The following is a 26148-nucleotide window of genomic DNA, read 5'->3' as shown; positions in this document are numbered from 1 at the left end:
TGCTAACATTTCTCACTCTGTCTCAGTCTTATATATTTAAATTTTTATTCTGTTTTATTGTAGCTTTTTTGATAATAGAGATTAATTCTAGGGCATTGTGTATATCAGGAAAGCACACTACCATCTGAACTCCAACTGAGTCTGTTTAATTGACACACGATATAGTAATATTTGTAGTGTGCAAACATGTTACATGTGTGTGTGTCTATGTGGTTTCTATGTCCTTGCTATTTTAAGCAGTACTATAGTAAGAATGACATAGTTAACTGGGATACTAATTTTATTTTCATTGAATATGTACTTGAATGTAAGCTTGTTGGATAATATAGTAAGTTTATATACATACATACATACATACATACATATATATCTTTAAAGAAACTCTACATGATATTTTTAAAGGAACTATGTATCTTTAAACTTTGAACTATATTTATAAAGAAACTATACATGATGATGTAAATTTATGTTTTCTCTCAGGAATTAGTATCGTTTTTGAATAACTGTTACTTGTATTGGAATTAAATATCTGTAAATTGACAAAGCTTTGCAATGAGATTTATGACATGAATAAAAAATTATGATCAACTAGCTGGCAATATTTCTCCACAAGTAAATGCACATACCAGCAAGCCCAATAATCTGAGTTTGAATTTGGAATTCACATGATAGAAAAAGGAAATAATACTCTTAGTTCATAAACTGGAAGAATCATTATTGCTAAGATGTCTCTACTGCTCAAAATTTTATTGACATTCAATACAATCGCTAGAAAAAATATCAATGAAATTTATCAAGCAATAGAAAAAACTGTTGTTACTACAAGATCAGTCTAGTAGAAATAAAAGTGAAGTTTTAAGATACATAAGCTGTTTTATGATATATTCTGGTAAATTATAATTACTCCACTTCTCTCTAACTAGTAAAACTAAGGAAAAAACACATAGCAGGCAATATTCCATTTAATTATATTTTATCACTCATATATAGACTTTTATGCAGAATTTGTTGAAAATCAAACATAAAAATTAAATAATCTTTACATATTTCAATTGTATTATTTTAAGATTTCAGTAAAGTCATCTAAAATATTTTAAAATCTAAAATACTTTGTTCTTATGCATCTGCTACTTCTCTTAACTTAGATGTAACTATTCTAATCCATTTCTGTGTTGCAAATGCGCCTAAATTTTCAAATCTTTGAGTTCCTGTGCTTTCCATGATGCTTACCTTGTTTTATGATTTTGCTTTGTTTTCCCTAAATACTTCAATGGAGACCTAGAATTGTACCTGTCTTATCCATGTGCTTAGAATAGTATCAGAAAACTAGAAGTACATAACAGTATTTGCTAAAGAACTGATTTGATACATGCATAAATACATGGTTTAAACTCTTTAAACAACATTTCTCACTTTTTTGTTTCCTCTTTCATTTATCCAGTCAGCAAACAACATACTGATTTAACAACTTCCTCATAGAAGTTTTCACTTCCTGGTTGCGAAGAGTATAGATCACAGGATTCATCAAAGGAAAGATGACTGTGTGGAAGAGAGAAACAACTTTGTCAGCTTTGAGAGCCTGGAAGGGGCGGGTGTAGATAAAAATGGCAGGCCCAAACATGAGAAACACAATTATAATGTGGGTAGTGCATGTAGAGACAGCTTTCCTCTTCCCTTCAGAAGATTGTCCTTTGACATGGTAGAGGATGACAGCATAGGAGGCCAGAAGTCCCAAGAAGCACAAGAGGGTAAGCAGCCCACTGTTGGAGACCATCAGGAGCTCCACTGCAAAGGTATCAGTGCAGGCTAGCTTAATGACCTGTGGAACATCACAGAAAAAGTTATCCAGCTGGTTTGGGCCACAAAAGGGCAAGTTCAGGATAAGAGCCACTTGTACAATGGAATGAGCAAAACCCCCAAGCCACAGAGCCAACAATAACGCATAGCAGACTCTAGGGTTCATGAGAGTGGAGTAGTACAGAGGGCGGCATATGGCGATGTAACGATCAAAAGCCATCACAACAAGAAGGAACATTTCTCCTGCTCCAAGGAAGTGCAAGAAAAAGAGCTGAGTGATGCAGCTTTTGTAAGAAATGACCTTTTCCTCACAGAAGAAATCCACAAGCATTCTGGGAGCTACAATGAAAGAGTAGGAGGCATCCAAAAAGGCCAAGTTACCCAGAAAGAAGTAAAGTGGGGCTGTGAGTCCAGGGTCCGATCTAATGGTGAAAATGATAAGGAAATTTCCAGGAAGAATTATGAGGTAGAAAACTGAAATGAGCGCAAAGACAAGGAGTTGAGTATCTTGAGACTGAGTCAGTCCCAGGAGGATGAATTCTGTTACTACTGAGCTGTTCTTGGTCTCCATCACTTCCTAATCTATAGAATAAAACATATGTGTTACACGTTCCTTTCCTTCAGTTTCACAGCTTAAATCTACTTAAAAGCAATGTTTGCCATAACCAGTGCACCATAGGTAAAAGCAGCCCCATTAGCCAGTTTATTCTAATTCCCACGAAGACTTGGTTCTTCGATAGATTTATTTTCATTTCATTCCATTTATGTACATAACTTGGCAAACTTATGAATATAGTCCACATTTTATGCTATTTTGACCATTCCTTTTGTTATCTTATTTATTCTATTGTTGGTGACTCAATCTTTTGTTAGAATATGCTTGAATTTTGACCCTCCTTTGTATCATCACAGAGAAAACTGTATTTGAAATTGCTTCTCTACTTCAGTTTCTATGATGTGCTTCCTTTTAGGTTCTTATTTCATTTCTGAATTATGTAATTGCTGGTTCCAGTTACATGCTTGTTTTGTTTCCCATTCTAACTTCCAAACATGCTCTCAGGATCTTGTTTAAAATCTACCAACCTCTTGGTGACATACAGATTATTAAACATTGGTTAAATCAAGATGTGAGAGTTAGCCAAGAAGAGGCTAGATATAATGGGCCAGACAGTGATTTAATTAATACAATTTCTATGTGGTTATTTCAGGGGTTAAGCTAGCTGGGCGGCAGGATGAAGGCCTGCCACACCACACACTACACTACAGTTACAGATGTAAGCAATTTGGTAATAAAAAGCAATGAATTGCTGATAAGTATTAAAATATAGGTCACCTAAAATAGTCTGTGTTTGAAGGAAGATTGTCACAAAATGAACTCAAGTAAACTCTCTAAAATGAAACATCTACAGAGGCAATAAACTTATTAGGCATTGATTAGGGTTATAGCTGAAAAAGAGGTTTATAATATATACATGTGATCTTTAATATGATGAAAATACTCCAGAAATGTGTACAATTATTAAATATACTATGATAAATAGTATACTAAAAGTGTGAATTCTTATCAAATGCTGATTATGTTGACATGTTGGCATGTTGCTACTTAATTTTGAGGAGTAATTTCAAAGAAAATAGATTTTTGTTTAAGATTTGCATAAATTATCAATAATCTTTCCATATTAGCAAGAGAAGAGAGAAAAGGGAAAAGTCAGACTGATAAATTCCTAAAGAGAATTCACGGGAAATTTTGACATCATTTTATATTACTACATGTATATATAAACTTATAGGTGATTAATAACATGAACAAATAGCTTCTAGATGCTATGGAACCAGTTTGTAAGATGCACAGGCACATGTTTGAACACACCAACACACGCTGAGAAGTGTACAATTACTTACATAGTAAGTGTAAACAAACTGAAAGAGGAAAAATATTTGATTCCCTTTGAATTCATTGAAGAGCTTTTTGTCTTTTATTTATTTATACAAATGTTGACCATCACTTTTATACCACACTCTGCCTGTAAAAATCTCTCAGAAAAAATAAGTTCAAGGTCATCTTTCCTACTTCTTCACAACACCGATACCCCACTTCTCCCTCGATTCAGAATGTGAAGAGTTAAATTGCCCGAGGGGGTCCATTTCCCTTCTTCTTTGCTTTACTCTGGGTCCACCTTGATCCCTCCTGCCTATCATATGAAATCCTGTGTAGTTTAAATTAACATCTTTAACCAACCTGGAGTCTTCTCCCCTTCCATGTCTGTGCTTGTTTCAGTAACTCTCCAATTGGGCTGATCCCAGTAATTGCGAATAGAGGTGTAACAAGTGAACACTTTTCCATACAAAATAAGTTTAAATAGGAGCAGTCTGGAAAAACAATGTACTGCAAAGGAACAAGTGTTTTAGTCCAGTCAGTTGAAATGATGAGGGATTGTTATTGTAGGCTAAGACAGAATCCTTAATTCTGTGCAGTTTCTAAATTTGCTTGTTTCAACTGATAAAAACCCCAAACTCTTGGCACTGAACATACATGTGCAAAAGCAACAAAATCTTCCCCATTATCCAGAGTTCATTCCATAGGCACTGTTAGGAAACAGTATACTTGTTTCTGAAGCTAAGGATTTTGAAACAAAGTTTATATCCTAGCATTCTATCTCACTCTTGATCATCTTTAGGATTTTTCCCTCACATTCCTTCTTTCTCCATTTGATCCCTGACAATCTGGCTTTACTTCTTATACTCGTTTACACGTGGTTTTGGATTCATTGTTTATTTTTCTTGCAATGTATTTCTTCAGTTTTCCTGTCTATCATTTTTTCTAATCCTCTCACTTTTCCATATTTTTAATTAACATTTTTGCTTTGTTCTCTACATTTACCAGCTAATTATGATCAACAAAAATTAGTGATAAAAGAGGCCATAAAGTTGAAAAAAAAGAGTAAAGTGGGTTTGGAAGAAGAAAAATGAAGGGAGAAATGATGTAATTAAATTACACTCTCAAAAAATACATAATTAAAAATACACACACACAAATTCTTCTTTAAGTTATATCAGGATCACCTTAACCACTACAAAGAACAGTAGGCACAGTAAATAATTCTCAGGTGTCCATTTTGATAGTTTTTTATGATTAGCACTTTCTCTCTCTTGTCAATACTGAGCCTTTTCTTCCAAAATTTTGCCACTTTGAAATATTTTCATCCAAATTACTCTTCATTTCCTTCCATATTTTTCCTCTTTCTCACTCATTTGGAACAAATGTTCATCTTTGTTCAAAAAATACAGCTTTACTTATTATACTTGCTAAATAACATGTTTTATGTGTAAATCAGACACTGTGAATTTTAGAAAAAACATGATTTTCTTTTGCTTTCTTTTTGAGATAGGTTTTCTCTGTGTAACCGTGGCTGTCCTGGAACTCACTTTATAGACTAGGATGACCTTGATGTAAGAGATCCTGTCTCTGCCTCACAAGTACTAGAATTAAAGGTGTGTACAATCACCACCTGGCAAGACCTGATATTTTTAATGTATGCAATTTCATCTATGGAGGAGAATGAATTTATCTGCTTTTCTCAAAAAAATGGAGAGCATCAAAATAAAATAGAATGATTAGCAGTTAGTGTCTAAAGTGACCTAAGAAAGAATTTCATGATTAGTTAAATACTAGTATAATATGATGAATAGATATATTAGTGGGGTTCTGCAATTGCCCTGGTGTTGACTCCAGGATCACAGGCAGATTTATATAAACATGTGATTATTCAACCAAATCACTCTTTCTTAATTTCAGCTCTTCACATTTGATCCTTATATTGCTCTATGTTAGGATCATGTATAAAACAAGGAACAGTTCACATAAGCAGGGAAAAGGGTATTTGTAAACCTATGAAATCAGGGAAGTTTGTTGTAAGACTCTTTACCTATGTTTTCTGTTACTATTTGATGCCAATTACTTTATTCAGTTTATTTTGGCTCAGTATTAGGGAAGATCAATCATTTGTAGTATAGTCAAATTAAAGTTAAGTTTGGGGATACAAAAGATATTGTTATTTCTTTTTTTATAATAAAATATTAGTCTCTTTAATTCTGGACATCAGAAGTGGCAGTATTATTTATTGAGAGGATAGGAAGTATTAAAGAGTAGAATTTAGTGCTCATTCTTGTTCTGTTTCAGCAGCATTTTGTCTGCTATTCTGAATTTCAAAGCAAAAGTAGTTTCAGAAAAATATAATAATATCTATTTCGTATTCCTATACAATTATTTTAAATATAAAGAATTACAAAAAACTTTCACCTTATTAGGAGTCCAATAATTTCAATCAAGTAGCTATTCTTTTCCATCCATTGGGGAAAAGTCAACTGACCATGTAAAAGTTTTCTTTAAATATGTTTTCTCATGTTGGTAAATCTTTAAATTGTGAGAACTTCTCTTTACATTTGTGATGCAAAACAAAATGTGCCTGGGGATTTTATTAGCACCTATTTAATACAAAAGGGAATTAATAGAACTCAAACAAGTACAGCAGCCTCAGGTACATTCTAAATATTAGATAATAAAAGAAGATGGCATCTAAAACCTCACTGTTCTTGATAAGATTTTAAATTTTCCAATTATCACAGATAACTAGAATGGTCTGGCACTTAAGTTCACAAGGGAAAGCAAACAAAATATCCACGTATGTAATAACAATCGCTTCATGCTTTTGAAGAAGTAAATCAATTAATATTTAGTCAGTAATATGTATACTATAATATACCTATATTGTGTGAAGAGAGAGAAATCCCATGTCATGTATCATTTAAAACATTTATTTATTTATTTATTTATTTATTTATTTATTTATTATGCAGTCTCTTACCTGCATGCGTAACTGCATACCACAGAGGGCGCCAGATTTTTATTATAAATGGTTGTAAGACACCATGTGGTTGCTGAGGGGATCTCTGGAAGAACAGGCAGTGGTCTTAACCATTGCAGCAGCTCCAAACCTAGGCTTACCAGAAGACCAGGTCTCCACCAGAGCCCAATGCCTGAGAAAAGGCTCTGATCACATTTCCAGACTCCTAAAGCTTGACTGTGAGAATCCTATTTGCTACACAAGTCATCTTTCTGAGCTTCAAAATCTTGCCTAACCCAAACTGAACCAGGACTACTCCTAAAACATGATTCTAGCATCAACACGAAATTGCCCAAAGATTGATCTACCTGCTTTTACACTCCGCACCCTACCCTAATTCTCAGATGTCACTCAGGTAAAACGTCTAGTGTCCAAACCTATTATGTTCAGTCATATGCATACTACCCTCAACCTCCAGGCTTTGGCCAGAATACACATCCCATGATCCCAGATCTCCATACACAAATATTTCCATCCCTTATGCCTTACATTCATCTTCCAGATTCAGTCTGGCTTCATCTGTCTACCCATCTGAAGCCTAGGATCTAGCATGATTTTCACATCTGTTTTTGTCTGGTTAGCCACATCTACAAAACCCCTAATATTCATGCTTGGATCAAGACATAAATCCTTTCTTCTACCTAAATCCATTGAGTCTACATGACTTTACTACACCCACGCCATGTACAACCTTCAAGCCCGACCGAGTCTGTTCTTCCTATGGTGTCCATCCCAGCAAGATGTAACTATATCAGACATAAAACTAACAAAAAGCCTACATGCTCAGGTTTCATTACAAAAATACAAACAACATGAAATTTAAATAATATTTCTCCCCAAATTTAGCAAACCAATAGAAAATTTTACTACCCAGATGAACCCCAGAACAAAGATTTTTTTGAAATTCACATAAACTTCATCAAGTAATTTAAAGAGTTCAAAGGAGACTAATAGAAAAAAATAAGCTCCAAACACGAGGAAGCATAATGACAGCAATCTGATATTAAAGACAGAGTCCAAATGTGCATACTGAAGAAAAGACAGATTCTTCAACAAATGATACAGTGAAACTTGGTTTCCAACATGTGAGAGAATTAAATTTGTCATACATGTATTACATTTATCAAAACTAATTCAAAATAAATAAAAGACCACAATATGAAACCAGAAACACTAAAATTGCCAAAATTTACAAGTTGAATTGCATGAATCTAAAATATATCTATATAGCTGCAATAGAGTGCAGAGTAATCCCACAACCCACACAAGAAGAGAGAATCTTTGCCAGCTATATATCTGACAGAGGATTTATATCCAGAGCACATAAAGAGCTTAAAGAATAGAGAGCCATCAAAGAAATGACTCATTCAAAAGTGGGCTGGATCTGAACAGAGAATTCAAAAAAAAGAAGAAAAAAATGACTGATAAATATCTAAAACATTTTTCCATGTATAACTAACCTAAACAAATATTTATTCAATATGCAAAAGATAAAAAAATTAATTACGAATAGCAATGTTTCAGGCTGGAAAAGAGATTAACCAATAGTTAGGCAAGGAGAAGATAGGTGGGACTTCTGGGAAGAGAAGGGAATTCTGGGAAGAATCTGAGAGTTGGCAAATTCACCAGCAGGATACTGGGAAGTCAGATGTACAGTATGGAGGACAGGTAATGAGCAACGTGGAGAACATAGATTAGAATATAAATGGGTCAGTTTAAGTTATGAGAGCTGTTTGTGAACAAGTCTAAGCTAAGGCCAAGGATTCATGACTAATAAAAAGTCTTTGAGTCATGATTTGGGAGCGAGTGGGCCAAAGAAAGTCCAACTGCATTTGTCCAGACAACTTGAGTTACCTCTTTGTTCCACAGCCTTTAACACCACAGTTTATGGGATGCCCTTCAACCATGTGAGCTTTACCTTGGATTAGATACTGTTACACACCTGGGTCTACAACTTCTGCTATGGGTTGTGAAACTCTGTATCTGTGGACCAATTATTTTTCATATTTTGACCCCATCCTGTGTTCACAGCTTCCACGATGAGTATGGTAATTACCTGTGCTAACCATAACTTTCATCAAAGAATTCAAGGAGTTTAAATGAAACACAAAGAAATATCTTAATGAAATCAAGGAGAAAAATCTGAGGAATTAATGTCTGAGTGATGCCCAGGAAACATGGCTGGTAGAAATACTGAAGACAAGCCTAGATTTGAGAATGGAATTCATTCAGAAAATATAAGCCTTGAAGAGGACTCAATTTGAAATGAAGATAGAATAGAAAATCCCACTGGTTCAACCAGAAACCTCAAAAGAAAATCTTATAAATGGAATGAGTAATGTAAAAGATACAATAGTAGAACTCACTATAAAATAGAGGATCTAGAACAAATAAGCAAGAGACATGAAAAATTAAACAAAGGAAAAGAACACACAGAAAAGTGGGATATGTTGAAAAATATTAAAGTTTTGAATTACAGGCATTAAAAGGGAGAAGAATCCACAATCAATAATAAAGGCCAAATTTTCAACAAGATCATAGAAGAAACCATCTCAAAAATAAGGAAAGCCCCACTCGTACAAATACAATAGTCACACAAAACACCAAAATAAGATCAAAAAAGAAAATCCTCATGTGTATTGCAGTTAAAACTCTATCTAAACATAAAAAAGAAAATGTATCCAAAGCTGCAATTGAAAAAGCACAGGTCACATATTAGGGGTAACCCATCAGAATAAAAGCTTGTCTAGTAAGGTGAGCATCCAAACTGCCTAGTCTCCCCCAAAGCCAGTACGTGCAGTAGGATCAAAAACCCATTGCCATTGTTCTTGAGTTCTCAGTAGTCCTCATTGTCTGCTATGTTCAGCAAGTCCAGTTTTATCCCAGGCTTTTTCAGACCCAGGCCAGCTGGCCTTAGTGGGTTCTCGATAGTACATCCCCATTGTCTCAGTGTGTGGGTGCACCCTTCACGGTCCTGAGTTCCATGCTCATGCTCTCTCTCCTTCTGCTCCTGATTTGGACCTTGAGATTTCTGTCCGGTGCTCCAATGTGGGTCTCTGTCTTTGTCTCCTTTCATCGCCTGATGAAGGTTAATATTCAGGAGGATGCCTATATGTTTGTCTTTGGATTCACCTTCTTATTTAGCTTCTCTAGGATCGCGAATTATAAGCTCAATGTCCGGAGGTGGGGGCTCCTTGGACTTCCCACAGGTCAGGGAACCCTGATTGCTCTTCGAGCTGATGAGGGAGGGGGACTTGGTTGGGGGAGGGGGAGGGAAATGGGAGGTGGTGGCAGGGAGGAGACAGAAATCTTTAATAAATAAATAAATAAATAAAAATTAAAAAAAAGAATAACAGCTTGTATCCCAAAAGAAGCTGCAATACAGAAGATCCCAGAGCAATGCATTATACATCTGAAAACAGAATTTCTAACCCCAATTAACCAGTGCAATTATCTGCCATAATTGCAAAAAGAAAGACAACCTTGCCATAATATAAAGCAGCGTAAAAATTTTATATCCAACCATTCAAACCTCAAGAAAATACTAAAGCACTGCTTCAGGCTAAAAAGAAGAATGAACATGGCATAGAGACTGTGGAAAGAAATAATACAAAGCTATAATTATTAAAGCTGAAAACACAAAACACAATTCCAAAATTAATAATAAAGTAATTGCAATAAAACAACACTTTTATTAATAGCTTTATATATTTTTATTTAATTATTTATTACAAATTTCCACCTACTCCCTCCTCCCATTTCGCTCCCAATCCTCTCTTCTTCTCCCCCTCCCTCTACAGTCCTAAGTAAAATCAGGGTACCCTGCCCTGTGGGAAGGTCAAGGCCCCCCCTCCATCCAGATCTAGTAAGGTGTGCATCCAAACAGATTAGGCTCCCAAAAAGCCAGTACTTGCAGTAGAATCAAAACCCAGTGCCATGATTATTGGCTTCTCAGCTCTCATTGTCAGCCACATTCAGAGAGTCTGGTTTGATCACATGATCCTTCAGTCCCAGTCCAGCTGGCCTTGGTGAGCTCCCAATAGATCAGCCCCACTGTCTCAGTGGGGTGGGTGCACCCCTCGTGGTCCTGACTTCCTTGCTCATGTTCTCCCTCCTTATGCTCTTCATCTGGACCTTGGGAGCTCAGTCCAGTGCTCCAGTGTGAATCTCTGTCTCTACCTCAATCCATTACCCGATGAAGTTTCTTTGGTGATATGCAAGATATTCATCAGTGTGACTATGAAAGAAGGCCAGTTCAGGCACCCTCTCTTCTGCTGCCCAAGGACCTAGCTGGGGACATTTCCTTGGACCCTGGGAACCCCTCTAGAACCACATCTCTTGCCAACTTTAAAATGGCTCCCTTAGTTAAGATAACTTCTTCCCTGCTCCCATACTCACCCTTCCTCCATCTCAACCATCCCACTTCCCTAATTCTCCCCTTCTCCCTTCTCTCTCCCCATCTACCCTTCCCCCACCCCACACCCACCCCCGTGCTCCCAACTTTTGCCCAGCGATCTTGTCTACTTCCAATTTCCAGGAGGATAAATAAATGTTTTTCTTTGGGTTCACCTTATTATTTAGCTACTCTAGGATCATGAACTCTAGGATCAATGTCCTTTGTTTAGGGCTAGAATTCACTAATGAGTGAGTATATACCAAATTCATCTTTTTGGGTCTGGGCTATCTCACTCAGGATAGTGTTTTCTATTTCCATCCATTTGCATGCAAAACTCAAGATGTCATTGTTTTTTTTTGTTTTTTTTTGTTTTTTTACCACTGAGTAGAACTCTAATGTGTATTTGTGCCACACCTTCTTTATGCATTCTTCCATAGAGAGGCACCTAGGTTGTTTTCAGGTTCTGGCTATTGCAAATAGTGCTGCTATGAACATAGTTGAACAAATAAATATTTTTGTAGTATGATTGTGCATCTCTTGAGTATATTTCCAAGAATGAAATTGCTGGATCCTGAGGTCGGTTGACTCCCAGTTTCCTGAGGAACTGCCATACTGATTTCCAAAGTGGTTGCACAAGTTTGCATTCTCACCAGCAGTGGATGAGTGTTCCCTTTACTCCACATCCTCTCCACCATAAGCTATCATTGGTGTTTTTGGTTTTAGCCATTCTGATAGTTATAAATGGTATCTCAAAGTTGTTTTGATTTGCAATTCCCTGATCACCAAGGAAGTTGAACATGACCTTAAGTATCTTTTGGCCATTTGAATGTCTTCTGTTGAGAATTCTCTGTTCAGTTCAGTACCCCATTTTTTAATTGGGCTATTCAAGAATTTAATGTCTAATTTCTTGAGTTCTTTATATATTTTGGAAATCAGACCTTTGCTGATGCAGGGTTGGTGAAGATCTTCTCCCATTCAGTAGATTGCCTTTTTGTCTTAATGACAGTGTCCTTTGCTTTACAGAAGCTTCTCAGTTTCAGGAGTTCCCATTTGTTCAACGTTGCTCTTATTGTCTATGCTACTGGAGTTCTAAGTAGGAAATGGTCTCCTGTGCCCATGTGTTGCAATCTACTTCCCACTTTCTTTTTTATCAGGTTCAGTGTGGTTGGATTTATATTGAGATTTTTAATCCATTTGGACTTGAGTTTTGTGCATGGTGATAGATATGGACCTATTTTCGTTCTTCTACATGTTGAAATCCAGTTATGCCAGCACCATTTGTTGAAGATGCTTTCTTTCTTCCATTTTAGATCCTTTGTTGAAAATCAGGTGATGATAGGTTTCTGGGTTGATATCCAGGTCTTCAATTCGATTCCATTGGTCAACATCTCTGTTTTTATGCTAATACCAAGCTGTTTTCATTACTGTAGCTCTGTAATAGAGTTTGAAATCAGGGATGGTAATGCCTCCAGAAGTACTTTTATTGTATAGGATTGTTTTTGCTCTCATGGGTTTTTTGTTTTTACATATAAAATTGATTATTGTGTCTTAAGGTCTGTGAAGAATTTTGTTGGGATTTTGATGGGGATTGCATTTAATCTACAGGTTGCTTTTGGTAGAATTGCCGTTTTTACTATGTTGATCTTCCCAATCCAGGAGCACGGGAAATCCTTTTATTTTCTTGTATCCTCTTCAATTTCTTTCTTCAAAGACTTAACGTTCTTGTCAAATAGATCTTGCACTTCCTTGGTTAGAGTTACCCGAAGATACTTCATGCTATTTGTGGCTATCATGAAAGGTGATGTTTCTCTGATTTCCCTCTCTGCTTTTTTTTTTGTGTATGGGAGGGCTACTGATTTTTTGGAGTGGATCTTGTATCCTGTCACATTACTAAAGGTGTTTATCAGCTGTAGGAGTTCTTTGGTAGATTTTTGGGGCCACTGATATACACTATCATATCATCTGCAAATAACGAAAGTTTGGCTTCTTCCTTTCCAATTAAAATCCCCTTGTTCTCATGATGTTGTCTTATTGCCATTGCTAGAACTTCAAGCACTATATTGAAGAGGTGTGGAGAGAGTAGACAGCCTTGTCTTGTTCCTGATTTTAGTGGAATTCTTTTAAGTTTCTCTCCATTTAATTTGATGTTAGCTCTTGGCTTGCTGTATATTGCTTTTATTATATTTAGGTATGATCCTTGTATCTCTAATCTCTCCAAGATCTTTATCATAAAGGGGTGTTGAATTTTGTCAAATGCTTTTTCAGCATCTAATGAAACAATCATATGTTTTTTTTCCATTCAGTTTATTTATATGATGTTTTACGTTGGTAGATTTTCATATGTTGAACCAGCTCTGCATCTCTGGGATAAAGCCTACTTGAACATAATGGATAATATTTGGTTTCTAGCCATAAATAAAGGACATTGAGCCTATAATTCATGTTCCTAGAGAAGCTAAATAAGGTGAATCCAAAGACAAACACATAGGCATCCTCAGGAATATTAACCTTCATCAGGCGATGAAAGGAGACAGAGACAGAGACCCACACGGGAGCACCGGACAGAAATCTCAAGGTCCAAATCAGGAGCAGAAGGAGACGGAGCACGAGCAAGGAACTCAGGACCACAAGGGGTGCACCCACACACTAAGACAATGGGGATGTTCTATTGGGATCTCACCAAGGCCAGCTGGCCTAGGTCTGAAAAAGCATGGGATAAATCCGGACTAGCTGAACATAGCGGACAATGAGGAATACTGAGAATTCAAGAACAATTGCAGTGGGTTTTTGATCCTACTGCACGTACTGGCTTTGTGGGAGCCTAGGCAGTTTGAATGCTCACCTTACGAGACCTGGATAGAGGTGGGCAGTCCTTGGGCTTCCCACAGGTCAGGGAACCCTGATTGCTCTTCGAGCAGATGAGGGAGGGGGACTTGATCGGGGGAGGGGGAGGGAAATGGCAAGCTGTTGTGGGGACGAGGCAGAAATCCTTAATAAATAAATAAATTAAAAAAATATTTTGGATATGTTCTTGGATTCAGTTTGCCAGTATTTTATTGAGAATCTTTGCTTTGATATTCATAAATGAGATTGGTCTGTAATTCTTTTTCTTGATTGAGTCTTTGTGTGGTTTTGGCATCAGGATAACCATAGCTTCATAAAAGGAGTTTGGCAATGACTCTTCTGTTTCTATTTTGTGAAACACATAAATGAGTATAGGTATTGGCACTTCTTGTAAGTTCTGGTAGAATTTTGCATTGAAACCATCTGGTCCTTGGAGGGTTTTGATGACCGCGTCTAATTTCTCGTGACTTATAGGTCTATTTAAATTTTTCACCTGGTCTTGATTTAATTTTTGTATATGGTACTTATCTAAAAAATGTCCATTTCTTTTACATTTCCAATTTTGTGGCATACAGGCTTTTGTAGTAAGATCTAATGATTCTTCAAAGTTCTTCTGTGTCTGTGGTTATATCCCCCATTTCATTTCTGACCTTGTTAATTTGCATGCTCTCTCTATCTGCCGTTTGATTAGTTATATAGGAGTTTGTCAACCTTGCTGATTTTCTCCAAGAACCAGCTTTATGTTTTATTGATTCTTTGGATTGTTTTCTGTATTTCTGTTATGTTGATTTCAGCCCTCAGTTTGATTATTTCCAGTTTTCTTCTCCTCCTGGATGAGTCTGCTTCTTCTTTTTTTTCTGTTAAGTCTTTAATGTGAGCTTTCTCCATTTTTGTAACATGAGTGAGAGCAGGTTTTTTCTTTCCTCCCTCCAGGCTCCAGGCCACCTGACTAGCTTATTCCCTGAAATAACCACATAAAAATTGTGTTAATTAAATTGCTGCATGGCCCATTTTTTTCTAGCCTTTTATTGACTAACTCTCACATCTTTATTAACCCATTTCTAATAATCTGTATGTCACCATGAGGTCGTGGCTTAATGGCACGAGTCTAACCAGCCTCAGTCTCATGAAGGGAAATCATGTCATCTGCCTGGTTCTGCTCTTCTTCCCAGCATTCTTTTCTGTCTTCCTGCCTACATGAGGGCTGCCCTATCAAAAGGCCAATACAGTATCTTTATTCATCCAATGAAAGCAACATAAATACAGAAGTACCTCCTACACCATTTCCCTTTTTCTGTTTAAACAAAAAAGAAAGGCTTTCAATTTAACATAGTAAAATTACATATAACAAAACAGTTATCAAGCAAGAATTACAGTTACAATATTTATATCTATTTTATTCTCATCATACTAAGGAAAACTATTACTCTCCATTCTTCAACTCCATCTAAGACCCAAGGATATAACATCACCTAAGTAAACAAGAAGTAAACAACTTCCAAAACTCTAGAAATGACAGAGACATCTCGTTGCCTGTACAGTCACCCAAGTTCTTTTGTACTGTTAGGGCATCCATCTTCAGCCTACAGGCCCATAGCAACCAGCAGGCATTTCCATGAAGTAGGAAATTTTGTTTCCCTTCCCAAGACTGATGCTGGTTAGACTCATGCCAGTAAGCCACAATCTCGTGGTGACATACAGATTATTAGAAATGGGTTAATCAAGATGTGAGAGTTAGTCAATAAGGGAATAGAAATAATGGGCCAGGCAGCGATTTAATTAATGCAGATTTTGGTGTGGTTATTTTGGGGGCTATGCTTGCTGGGCATCCAGGAGCCAGGCAGTGAGACACAGCCCACTCCTCCCTCCCTACGACATATTTTCTTTATGCGGGCATTTAGTGCTATGAACTTTCCTCCTAGCACTGCTTTCATAGTGTCCCATAGATTTGGGCATGTTGAGACTTTATTTTCATTGAATTCAAGACAGACTTTAATTTCTTTCTTTATTTCTTACTTGACCCAGGGGTGGTTCAGTAGTTGACTGTTCAGTTTCCATGAGTTTGTAGGCTTTCTGGGGTTAGAATTGTTGTTGAATTCTAACTTTATTCCATGGTGATCCAATAGTACACAGGTGGTTACTACAAATTTTTGTATTTGTGGATGTTTGCTTTGTTACCAATTATGTGATCAATTTTTGAGAAGGTTCCATGAGATACTGAGAAGAAGGTATATTCTTTTCTGTTTGGGTGGAATGTCTTATAGATGTCTATTAAGTCCATTTGTTTCATCTGTTAGTTTCCTTATTTATCTGTTAATTGTTGAATTGTCCATTGGTTAGAGAAGAATGTTGAAATCTCCTATTATTAGAGTGTGGGGTTTGGTGTATGCTTTGAATTCTAGTAATGTTTCCTTTACACATGTGGGTGCTTTTATATGAGGGGTATAGATATTCAGGATTGAAACTTCCTCCTGATGAATTTTTCCTGTTATGAGTATAAATTATTCTTCTCCATCTTTTCTGATTGATTTTAGTTTGAAATAAATTTTGTTAGATATTAGTATAGCCACACCCACTTGTTTCTTAGGTCCATTTGATTGGAAAACCTTTTCTCAACCCTTTACTCTGAGGTAGTGTCTGTCTTTGAGGTTGAGGTGTGTTTCCTGTAAACAGCAGAATGTTGGATCCTGTTTTCGTATCCATTCTCTTAACCTGTTCCTTTTTATAGGTGAATTGAGTCCATTGATATTGATATTAATGACCAGTTATTCTCAACTCCAGTTATTTTTTTTTTGGTGGTAGAGTTTGTATGTTTTCCTTCATTTAGTTGTGTTGGTGGAGGTTTGTCATGCGTTATTATGCATGTTGTTGGCTTCCTTGGGTTGTTGTTTTCCTTCTATTACTTTCTGTAAGGCTGGGTTTGTGGCTATGTATTTTGTAAATCTGCTTTTGTCCTGGAATATCTTGTTTTCTCCCTTGATGGTAAATGCAAGCTTTGCTGATTATAGTAGTCTGGGCTTGCATCCATGGTCTTTTAGTATCTGCAGCACATCTATCCATGACCTTCTGGCTTTCATGGTTTCCATTGAGAAGTCAGGTGTAATTCTGATAGGTTTCCCTTTATATGTTACTTGACCTTTTCCCCTTGCAGCTCTTAATATTCTTCCTTTATTCTGTATGTTTTGTGTGTTGATTATATGGCGAGGAGATTTTTTTTATCCAGTCTATTTGGTGTTCTGTATTCTTTATGTACCTTCATAGGAATATCCTTCTTTAGGTTGGGAAAGTTTTCTTCTATAATTTTGTTGAATATATTTTTTGGCCTTTGATCTGTATTTCTTCTCCTTCTTCTACCCTATTATTCTTGGGTTTTGTCTTCTCATGGTGTCCCAGATTTCCTGGATGTTTTGTGTTAAAAATTTGTTGGATTTGTTGGGTTCTTTAATTAATGAGTTTATTTCCTCTATAGTATTTTCAGTGTCTGAGATTCTTTCTTCTATTACTTGTATTCTGTTTGTCATACTTGTGTCTGTAGTTCCTCTTCATTTACCCTGATTTTCCATATCCAGCCTTCCCTCGGTTTGTGTTTTTTTTTTTATTATCTCCATTTCATTTTTCAAGTCTTGAACTGTTTCCATTACATGGTTGATTACTTTCTCTTGGTTTTCTTGGGTATCTTTGAGAGATTTATTCATTTCTTCTACATATTTGTTTGTCTTCTCAGTTTCTTTAAAGCAGTTTTTCACATCCTGGTTAAGGTCCTCTATTATTTTCATAATGTTACATTTAAAATGATTTCTTCTACTTCTTCTGGATTAGGGTGTTCAAGTTTTCTTGTTGCATAATCCCTGGATTTTGGTGTTGTCATGTTGCCTTTCAGATTGTTGGGATAGTTCTTCTATTGGTGCCTGTCCATCTCTTCCTTCAAATGCAGCCAGGAGAGTCTTGGTATCTTGGTCCAATATTTGATGTGACAGACTCTGTACTTGGTCTGGCATCTTTTAGGGCTCCTAGGCACTGGATCTGGTTGTGTTGGTGGATCTAAGGACCCTGCAGATAGAAAGGAGTGCCCTCTGGCTGGATCTCCTCAGTACAGGTGCAGGATCTTTTCTGAGCCAAGGACCTTGCAGACAATATGGCAGACTTGGGGGGTCATGTGGAACAAAGAAGCTCTGCAGCAGGAGTTGGAGGGGCCCTGTACTTCCTTCTGGACTGTCTGCTTGGGGGGCATACACTGACCCTTCTGGATGGATCTCCTCAGCATAGGAACAGGGACTCGTCAATAGCTTTAATTATTATATTATCCAATATAAATAACTGAGACCTTGTGTTTGTCTTGAGTATACATAAGACCTCAAAGCCTTAGGCTGTATAGAACCCAGAAATTAAGGAGGGGATGTGATTGGCCAGGGCAGATGCTCAGCATGGGCTGATCAGTCTAGCCCTTCTGCATTAAATTTATCTTTATAAAGATAATCTGTGATTTGTTTACCCACATTACCTGGAACCACTCTATTTTCTAAAGATAAATTTGCATATGCTCATCTTGTGTTATTTGTAATTTACATTTGAGGGCATCGTCTGGTCACTTTATAATTGTGTAGATCCAGCTTTCCATTGTTCTGCTCTAAACAGTCAAAGGATTTGTGAAGGAGCTGTGTTGTATTCTAAAAGACCACAATAATGTGGCCATATTATCTTGGCATATAGGAAATTGCAATAATTGATCCCAGGTCCCATTAATAGAGGAGAATCCTTCCTCCAAATACAACTGGTTTCTGGTGTGAGGCTCCCAGATATTTGCCTGGCTTGAGGTTTAGACACCTCACTTTTCCATCTTTTACCCATTGTTATGTTAAGCGTCAGATGATTCTGCAGTTAGTCAGTCAGTCTTGGGGCTGGGAGAAGAAGTTCTCATCCTAGAGAATGCAGAGAAGACTACTTTGCTTTCATATAAAAAGAGTGGGATGGTTGTTTCCATCTTTAAAATCTACTAGGACACTAGAAGGGCTTTAATCCTTCAGTAACTATCAGGACACAAAATGGTAGAGGAATAGCCATTTAAAGTAAAGAGCCTGTTTCCATGCAACAGACTCCTTATGCTCCCATTGGTCACTCTGCATCTCTGCTTTCCAATTTCAACAGGAACAAGATTGTAGGTAACATTAATGTTTAAGTCAGGGACACTTGCCCATTTCCACAGAGTCACAAGAAGGGCTAGAAAGGGTCCCACTGAATGTACAATCAAATGGACAAAAATCCTGGTCCCACTCAGCCAGAGTGACAGACCCTGGCAGTGAAAGAAATCTGGATCCAGGGAAAATTTTGAAATATAGACTCAACTTTCTTCATATTTCTATTGAGTTTTTCTAATAGTGGAGAACTTCAGTGAGATCACAGACAAGGGACCAACCAAGGGAGATATCCTTCCTGTTGCAGTGTTTAAGAGTAATGTCTGTATAGAGTCATTCACTTGCATTTGGTCGGAGTAAGAAACAGATTGAGAGGACCACACAGAACATATTGTTCTGGTAGGTACCACAGGGTCTTAGCCTACAGGAAATGACAGAATAACTTATTCAGAGACCTTATTTAGCTTCTTGAGTTACACTGGGTCATTTCTTTGGGAAATTGTATTTAAAAATTGCTCAGATTTCATCCTTAGTCAGGATGGTTTGTGAATGAGTGGAGCAGGTCATCAAACTTTTCTTGGGAATGTAGAAAAGGACACAAGCCCTCTTCTTGTTCTTCCATGTGGTAGGATATTTGATCACATTATAAAACCTAAGACAGTTAAAAAAATCAACCTTAGATCAAGAGGTAGAGCCAGCAACTACATGGCAGAAATTAGCTATTGAGAATACAGAGGAACCACAAAGACGAATAGAAAGATGCACGGGAAAAAGTAGGAAGGAAATGGAGTTTGGCAATTTGTTTTTGGCATGACTGGAGAGGTACTCTCTTGCTGGGTCTCTGACCTAAAAGGAAGAGCAGCTAGTTCCTTCTCGGCCTCTCTGAGGTAGCAGGTTTTCACCCTAACATTTGACTCTCTAGTCTTTATTGATAAAAATAAGATGATAGAGATTTAGTTAGAATTCTATATCTTTGGCAAAAACAGAGCTTCTGCTGACAAACAAGAAATCCCACAGGTCTGCAGCTTGACTAGTGTGTTGCTAATCTGGGGCCACAGGACCAACATAGCAGTTAAAATATCAGTAGATTCATGTGCAGTCACTAAACCCACAGAAAAACAAAACTCCATGGTAATTTGTCCGAAACTAGGCTTGGAACTTTGGTACTCTAGACAGTCCTGTTTTTGAAGACGTTACTGAGTCTCACCAGGGTCTGGCAATTGTCATGCAAAGTTTGTACAACCAATGGAACATACTGCTAGGCCTGACACTGGGCTACCATTAGAACTATCTTTCAGTTTTACATGTATTCATAAATAAAGGAGTGGTGGCATATTCAGTGCCAGGTTTTATATGCCACAATTTGTATTATATACACTGGTTTAACAAAGTTTTTCTTTGTTTGATGGTTCAAACAAGAGGAAATGTTTATTATTGGAAAATATTCAAATTAAAAATGATGAAAAATGACATTAAATCATCACTACTAATGAAACAGTAATACATTTCTATAAATTTCCCTTTATTGGTGTATGTTACAAACATAAAAAGAAAAACAATACATTATCCATAGTCTTTATCTAGCCATGCTATTCAAAGACTATGGTAATTAAGTACTGCTCAGTCTATAAGTTCTCCACAAAGTTAACTTGTTTGACCCATAATTTTCTCATAGCTTTCTTCATTTCCTGATTTCTCAGTGTGTAAATAATAGGATTCAGTAAGGGAGTAATAGCAGTATATAACAGAGCAAGCATTTTACTGCTTGCAAAACTGCCAAATGGCCAGGCATAAATGAAAATACAGGGTCCAAAGAACAAAGTGACCACCATTATGTGGGCAGACAATGTGGACAGAGCCTTGGAAAGCCTGCCAGGTGATTTATGCTTTACAGTGACCAGAATGACAATGTAAGAAAGGAGCAAGAAGATGAAACAGATAAAAGACAGCAGCCCACTGTCAGCAATGACAAATAACTCCAGAGTGTTTGTTTCAATACAAGCAAGTTTGATTACCAGGGGGAGATCACAAAATATATTATTTACAATATTGTGGCCACAGAAAGGCAGATTCACTATCAATACCATCTGACTCATGGTGTGTATGAAACCAATTGTCCAGGAAAGTAATACAGATGCATGCAGCAACCTGTGACTCATAATTGTCCTATAGTGCAGGGGTTTGCATATGGCCACGTATCTATCAAAGGCCATGACTATCAAAAGTGTTATTTCAGCACCCCCAAAGAGGTGCATAAAGAACATCTGGGCCATGCATCCCCATAGAGAGATGCTCTTGTGTTCTGCAAGCAAGTCTCTGATCATCTTGGGTGTTGTAACTGTGGAAAAGCCCATGTCCAGAAAGGAAAGGTTTCCAAGAAGAAAGTACATGGGAGAACGAAGGGTAGAATTAGCTGCCACTGTGGCTATAATGAGACTGTTGCCCACCACAGTTGCACCATAGATCAAAGAAAATGTCACAAAGAAGAAAATCTGAAGTTGCCAATCTCCAGAAAATCCCACTAAAATAAATTCTGTCACAGATGATCCATTTTCATAATCCATTAATTCAATTCAGAAACCTTCTGGAAGTTCTTTAAATACAATGAGGTGGAAAACAAAAACAAGCCACAGTTATTGTTAGTAAGGATATATTTTTGTTGTCAGTACAATATTGGTTGATGATCTGAAAACATTCAATGTAACATATCAATATGACTGAATATAACTTGAAATGATTTTAAGCATCACAAACCTTGAATACAATATTTTTATACAAAATAGAAATCATTTGAATGGGTGAAAGTTCTATCACTTTATTTTACCATATGATATATTTTAGTAGATCCTCTATTTTTTCATACTTTTGTTCACATAGAAATAAAAATAAAGATTAGATGATGATAATAACTGTTTATTTTGTCTCTAATATATCAGGGTCTCCATGTCATTGGATTCCTCATAGTTAGGTTATTCAAATATAAAAGGATGTAGAGTCAAAACAGGAAATACTCTGATCTGCATTTCTGAAGAGATCAACAAAGATTACCTATTGTTTTCCAAATAAAGACACAGGTTAGAATTCAATTTGTACATGGTAACTAATCTTAAAATTCACTAAAAATAATTTGTCCTTTTAATAATTTTTTTGGTATTTCATAGTTTATTTAAATAATCTCTTTTTAATTAAAACATCAGTGAGATAATAATAGAATCACGACATTTTTAATAAATAGCAGAGAACTGACGTGGAACCTTAATCGAGTTTGTGTGCTGTAGCCAGTAGCATTTGCAAACTGGATACGGTGTCACAGCTGGGATATGGATACTGGTGCATACACTGTGTTAGTCACATGTCCACAGTGCACTTGTATTTATTTGCCTTTTAATAATTTTTGATATTTTATAAAAATCTCAAGAAACAGAGACTCAGATGGTCTTAAGCTTTTGTTCTCAAATGCTTTGTTGTCCATTCACAAAGAAGTGCTCTTGTGGAAATTGTATGCTTAAACACTCTGGTTTAGGAGCAAATAACAAGGTGTCTCAGTTTTCATGTATAGATTCTACTTGTGTTTCAATGTTTAACTTTAAATACCTTAACTTGGATATTTAGATATTATTCATATTTTTGAGTAATAAAACGTTATTAATTACAGTAAAGTGTTAAGTACTAGGCTTCAGTCTAAATATCTAAAGAACTTTAAAGGTGTTTAGTGCTCATAATAAACAGATGTTACAATAGTATTATTGTTGCCATGCAAATATAAGGAAGCTGTGATGTGCAATTTATTGATATAAATTGTTATAAATATACAACTATAGAACTATCAAGAATGAATGCTATTGAGTAAACCAAGTCAATCTGACAGCAGAATCTGGTGTCATATCAATATGCCAAATGCATCAAAAATGCAAGGGATATATTTCAAATTGATAAACATTCTTTGAACTCAAATGTCTCGTGTGGAATTCCCATAAGATGCAATTCAACAACAAAAGAAGTATTTTAAAAAGTATTTTACTACCACTGTTCTTATGTAACAAAAATCTGTTAAGCAGAGAGTTTATAATCTAGAAACACGGGATTATAAAGAAAATAAGTTATGGGAGAAAAGCCTTAACTTAGTGTAGGACTTATGAAAAAACAAAATCAAGATCACTTCATGTGACAACTTCAAGATTAAAATAAGCTTTATGGTCAATAAACCAAAAAGGAGGCGATATGGATAACATATGAATAGCCATAACATGAGATGTGTTAAGTATTTCTTTAAAGTACTATGCAACTGCTTGAATTAAAATACATTTCTCTCCAAAGCAATCAAAAGCATTTTGCAGATTAAATTATTTTATTTTTCAACCTTTTTTTGTATTCTTGTCTTGGGTTATATGCTTTGACTGCCTTGTTTATTTTAAAACCAGATTTTTCTGCTTTTCCTATGATATGGAATATTCATGACAAAATTCTTAAATTATTTACATTTTCTTCTTTCAGTTGAATGTAAAGCACCTTATGTTTTCTCCCTTTTATCCAATGATCACTATTTTTTCTATTTGTGGGCTAAGAATTATTTTTTATGGAGGTATTATAAATATCTAATTTAGAAAGCATTGCCATTCTCCATTTCATGCTCAATTTTGAATATATACAATATTTATGTACTCTCTAAACCACCTGAATCTTGAAAAGAAATATAGCCTTAGTCTATAGTTTTCAATTTTAGTATGAGCTTTCTGAATGATCATATGACGTTTCTTATATTCATCTTAGTTACTCATTGACAAACTAATGCCACTTTTTTCTCTGTAGTATAATTTCTGAGAACATATTTTCTTTCAATTTTCACAGTAATTGTTAGGTCTAGCTTACCATGAAGTGGTATTAAGTTAGCTCTCAGTTTGAGGTTTTGATGCCTCAAAGACTAAAACTTTTTTTCTGGCCAAAACAATTAATTAAAATGCCATTTTAGTCACAATAAAGTTAAAGAATTTTCTTTTACAATATTTTCACTTACCTTTCCTAACATACAGTAAGAAGATTATAATCTTCCAGGTAATATATAAATTGAACCTACACTTCTTATTTTCTTTAATAGACTGCATACCATTCTTCAGAGTATCTCCACTTCCTTTAAAGATGTGGATCAATTACTGGAGATAAATTTTTGGAGTACTTGAAATGCAAATCTCAGTGGGAGTTGTTCAAAATGAAACTATTGTGACTTTAGAGATGCTTGCATTTAATTCTTGTCCTTGTAATGAGCTCTGTTTCTGCAAGTGTCGCTCCTTGATTATAACAATCATGTTATTCTCTATATTTTATTGGTGATATAATAAGTTTAGAATGATTTTCTTGATTGGAAATTCCTTTTTCATATATTACTTCAAATTATTCTTGTTAATTTTCATTTTTGGATATTTCTCAAAGAATAATTCATAACCAATATTGAGTACATCTTCAGTATGCAATTATGTATAAATTAAAGTGTTTAATTATTCAGGAAATGGATTACTAATGTTTACTAATACTAGATGAAATACCATACAAATCTTATATAGTTACAATATAAAATATAAAAATATAATATAAAAAGTTATATTACAGAGCTATCTTATCACAAAACAAAGAAACTATGTAAGTAACTATGGAAGACACATGGATCAATGGGAAGTAATAAAATATGTAGTTTAGAATCAATGCATTTACAGCCACTTTTTTATTAAGAAGATTTATAAAACACTGTACATTGGAGGAGAGACATTATATCTAACAAATGGTATTAGGAAAACCAGGTGTGTACATGCCAAAAACTAAAACTATGTTTTTTTAACACTTATCCTACACGTTAGCTCAATATACTACTATGCACTTTAAATCTTTTTCTTTCTTTTTTTATTGAGAAAAGGAGAAAAAAAACAAGTTTCCACCTCCTCCCAGCCTCCCATTTCCCTCCCCCTCCTCCCACCCTACGCCCCCCTCCTCCCACCCTTCTCCCCCTCCCCCCACTCCTTTCCTCCTCCCTCTCCAGTCCAAAGAGCAGTCAGGGTTTTCTGCCCTGTGGTAAGACATAGGACCTCCCACCTCCGTCCATATCTAGGAAGGTGAACATTGAAACTGGCTAGGCTCCCACAAAGCCATCACATTACGTAGGATCAAACCCCCGTGCCATTGTCCTTTGCGTCTCATCAGCCCTCATTGTTCGCCATGTTCAGAGAGTCCAGTTTTATCCCATGCTTTTTCAGTCACAGTCCAGCTGATCTTGGTGAGCTCTGAATAGATCAGCTCCACTGTCTCAGTGGGTGGGTGCATCCCTCGTGGTCCCGACTTCTTTGCTCATGTTCTCCCTCCTTCTGCTCCTCATTGGGACCTTGGGAGCTCAATCCAGTGCTCCAGTGTGGGTCTCTGTCTCTATCTCTATCCATCGCCAGATGAAGGTTCTATGATGATATGCAAGGTATTCGTCAGTATTGCTCTAGGATAGGGTCATTTCAGGTTCCCTATCCTCAACTGCCCAAGGAACTAACTGGGGACCTCAGCTTGGGCACCTGGGAGCCCCTCTAGGGTCAGGTCTCTTGCCAACCCTAAAGTGGCTCCCTTAACTAAGAATTGTGGTTCCGTGCTCCCCTGTCCAACCTTCCTTTATCCCAATACTCCTGTTTTCCCAAGGCACGACCTCCTTCCCTTCTAACATTTCCCTCCCCAACTCCCCTTACCCCCATCCCACCCCACCCCCAAGATCCCAATTTTCTCCCTGGCAATTTTGTCTACTTCCCTTAGCCAAGAGGATAACTATATGTTTTTCCTTGGGTTCCCCTTCTTACTTAGCTTCTTTAGATTCACCTATTGTAGACTCCGTGACCCTTATTTATGGCTAGAAACCAATTATGAGTGAGTACATCCCATGTTCATCTTTTTGGGTCTGGGATACCTCACTCAGGATAGTGTTTTCTATTTCCATCCATTTGCATGCAAAATTCGAGAAGTCATTGTTATTTACTGCAGCGTAGTACTCTAATGTGTATATATTCCATACTTTCTTCATCCATTCTTCCATTGAAGGGCATCTAGGTTGTTT

General features: G+C 36.4%; 2 protein-coding genes across 2 annotated transcripts; both read right to left on the bottom strand.

Annotated features, from left to right (window-relative positions):
* Positions 1–1441: 1441 nt before the first annotated feature.
* On the bottom strand, positions 1442–2368 carry LOC121438713 (olfactory receptor 4N5). The gene has a single exon (XM_041639098.1). It carries the CDS (start codon positions 2366–2368, stop codon positions 1442–1444), a length of 927 nt encoding a protein of 308 aa, XP_041495032.1.
* Positions 2369–20698: 18330 nt separating this feature from the next.
* On the bottom strand, positions 20699–21637 carry LOC121438568 (olfactory receptor 4L1-like). The gene has a single exon (XM_041638817.1). The coding sequence runs from the start codon at positions 21635–21637 to the stop codon at positions 20699–20701; it is 939 nt and encodes a 312-aa protein (XP_041494751.1).
* Between the last annotated feature and the right edge of the window lie 4511 nt (positions 21638–26148).

Source organism: Microtus oregoni, unplaced genomic scaffold (genome assembly GCF_018167655.1).
Source record: "Microtus oregoni isolate MIOR12 unplaced genomic scaffold, Mior012 000056F_ref0000123, whole genome shotgun sequence".
NCBI lineage: Eukaryota > Metazoa > Chordata > Mammalia > Rodentia > Cricetidae > Microtus > Microtus oregoni.
Note: the sequence above shows the minus strand (reverse complement) of the source record. Positions and strands in the feature narration are given on the sequence as shown.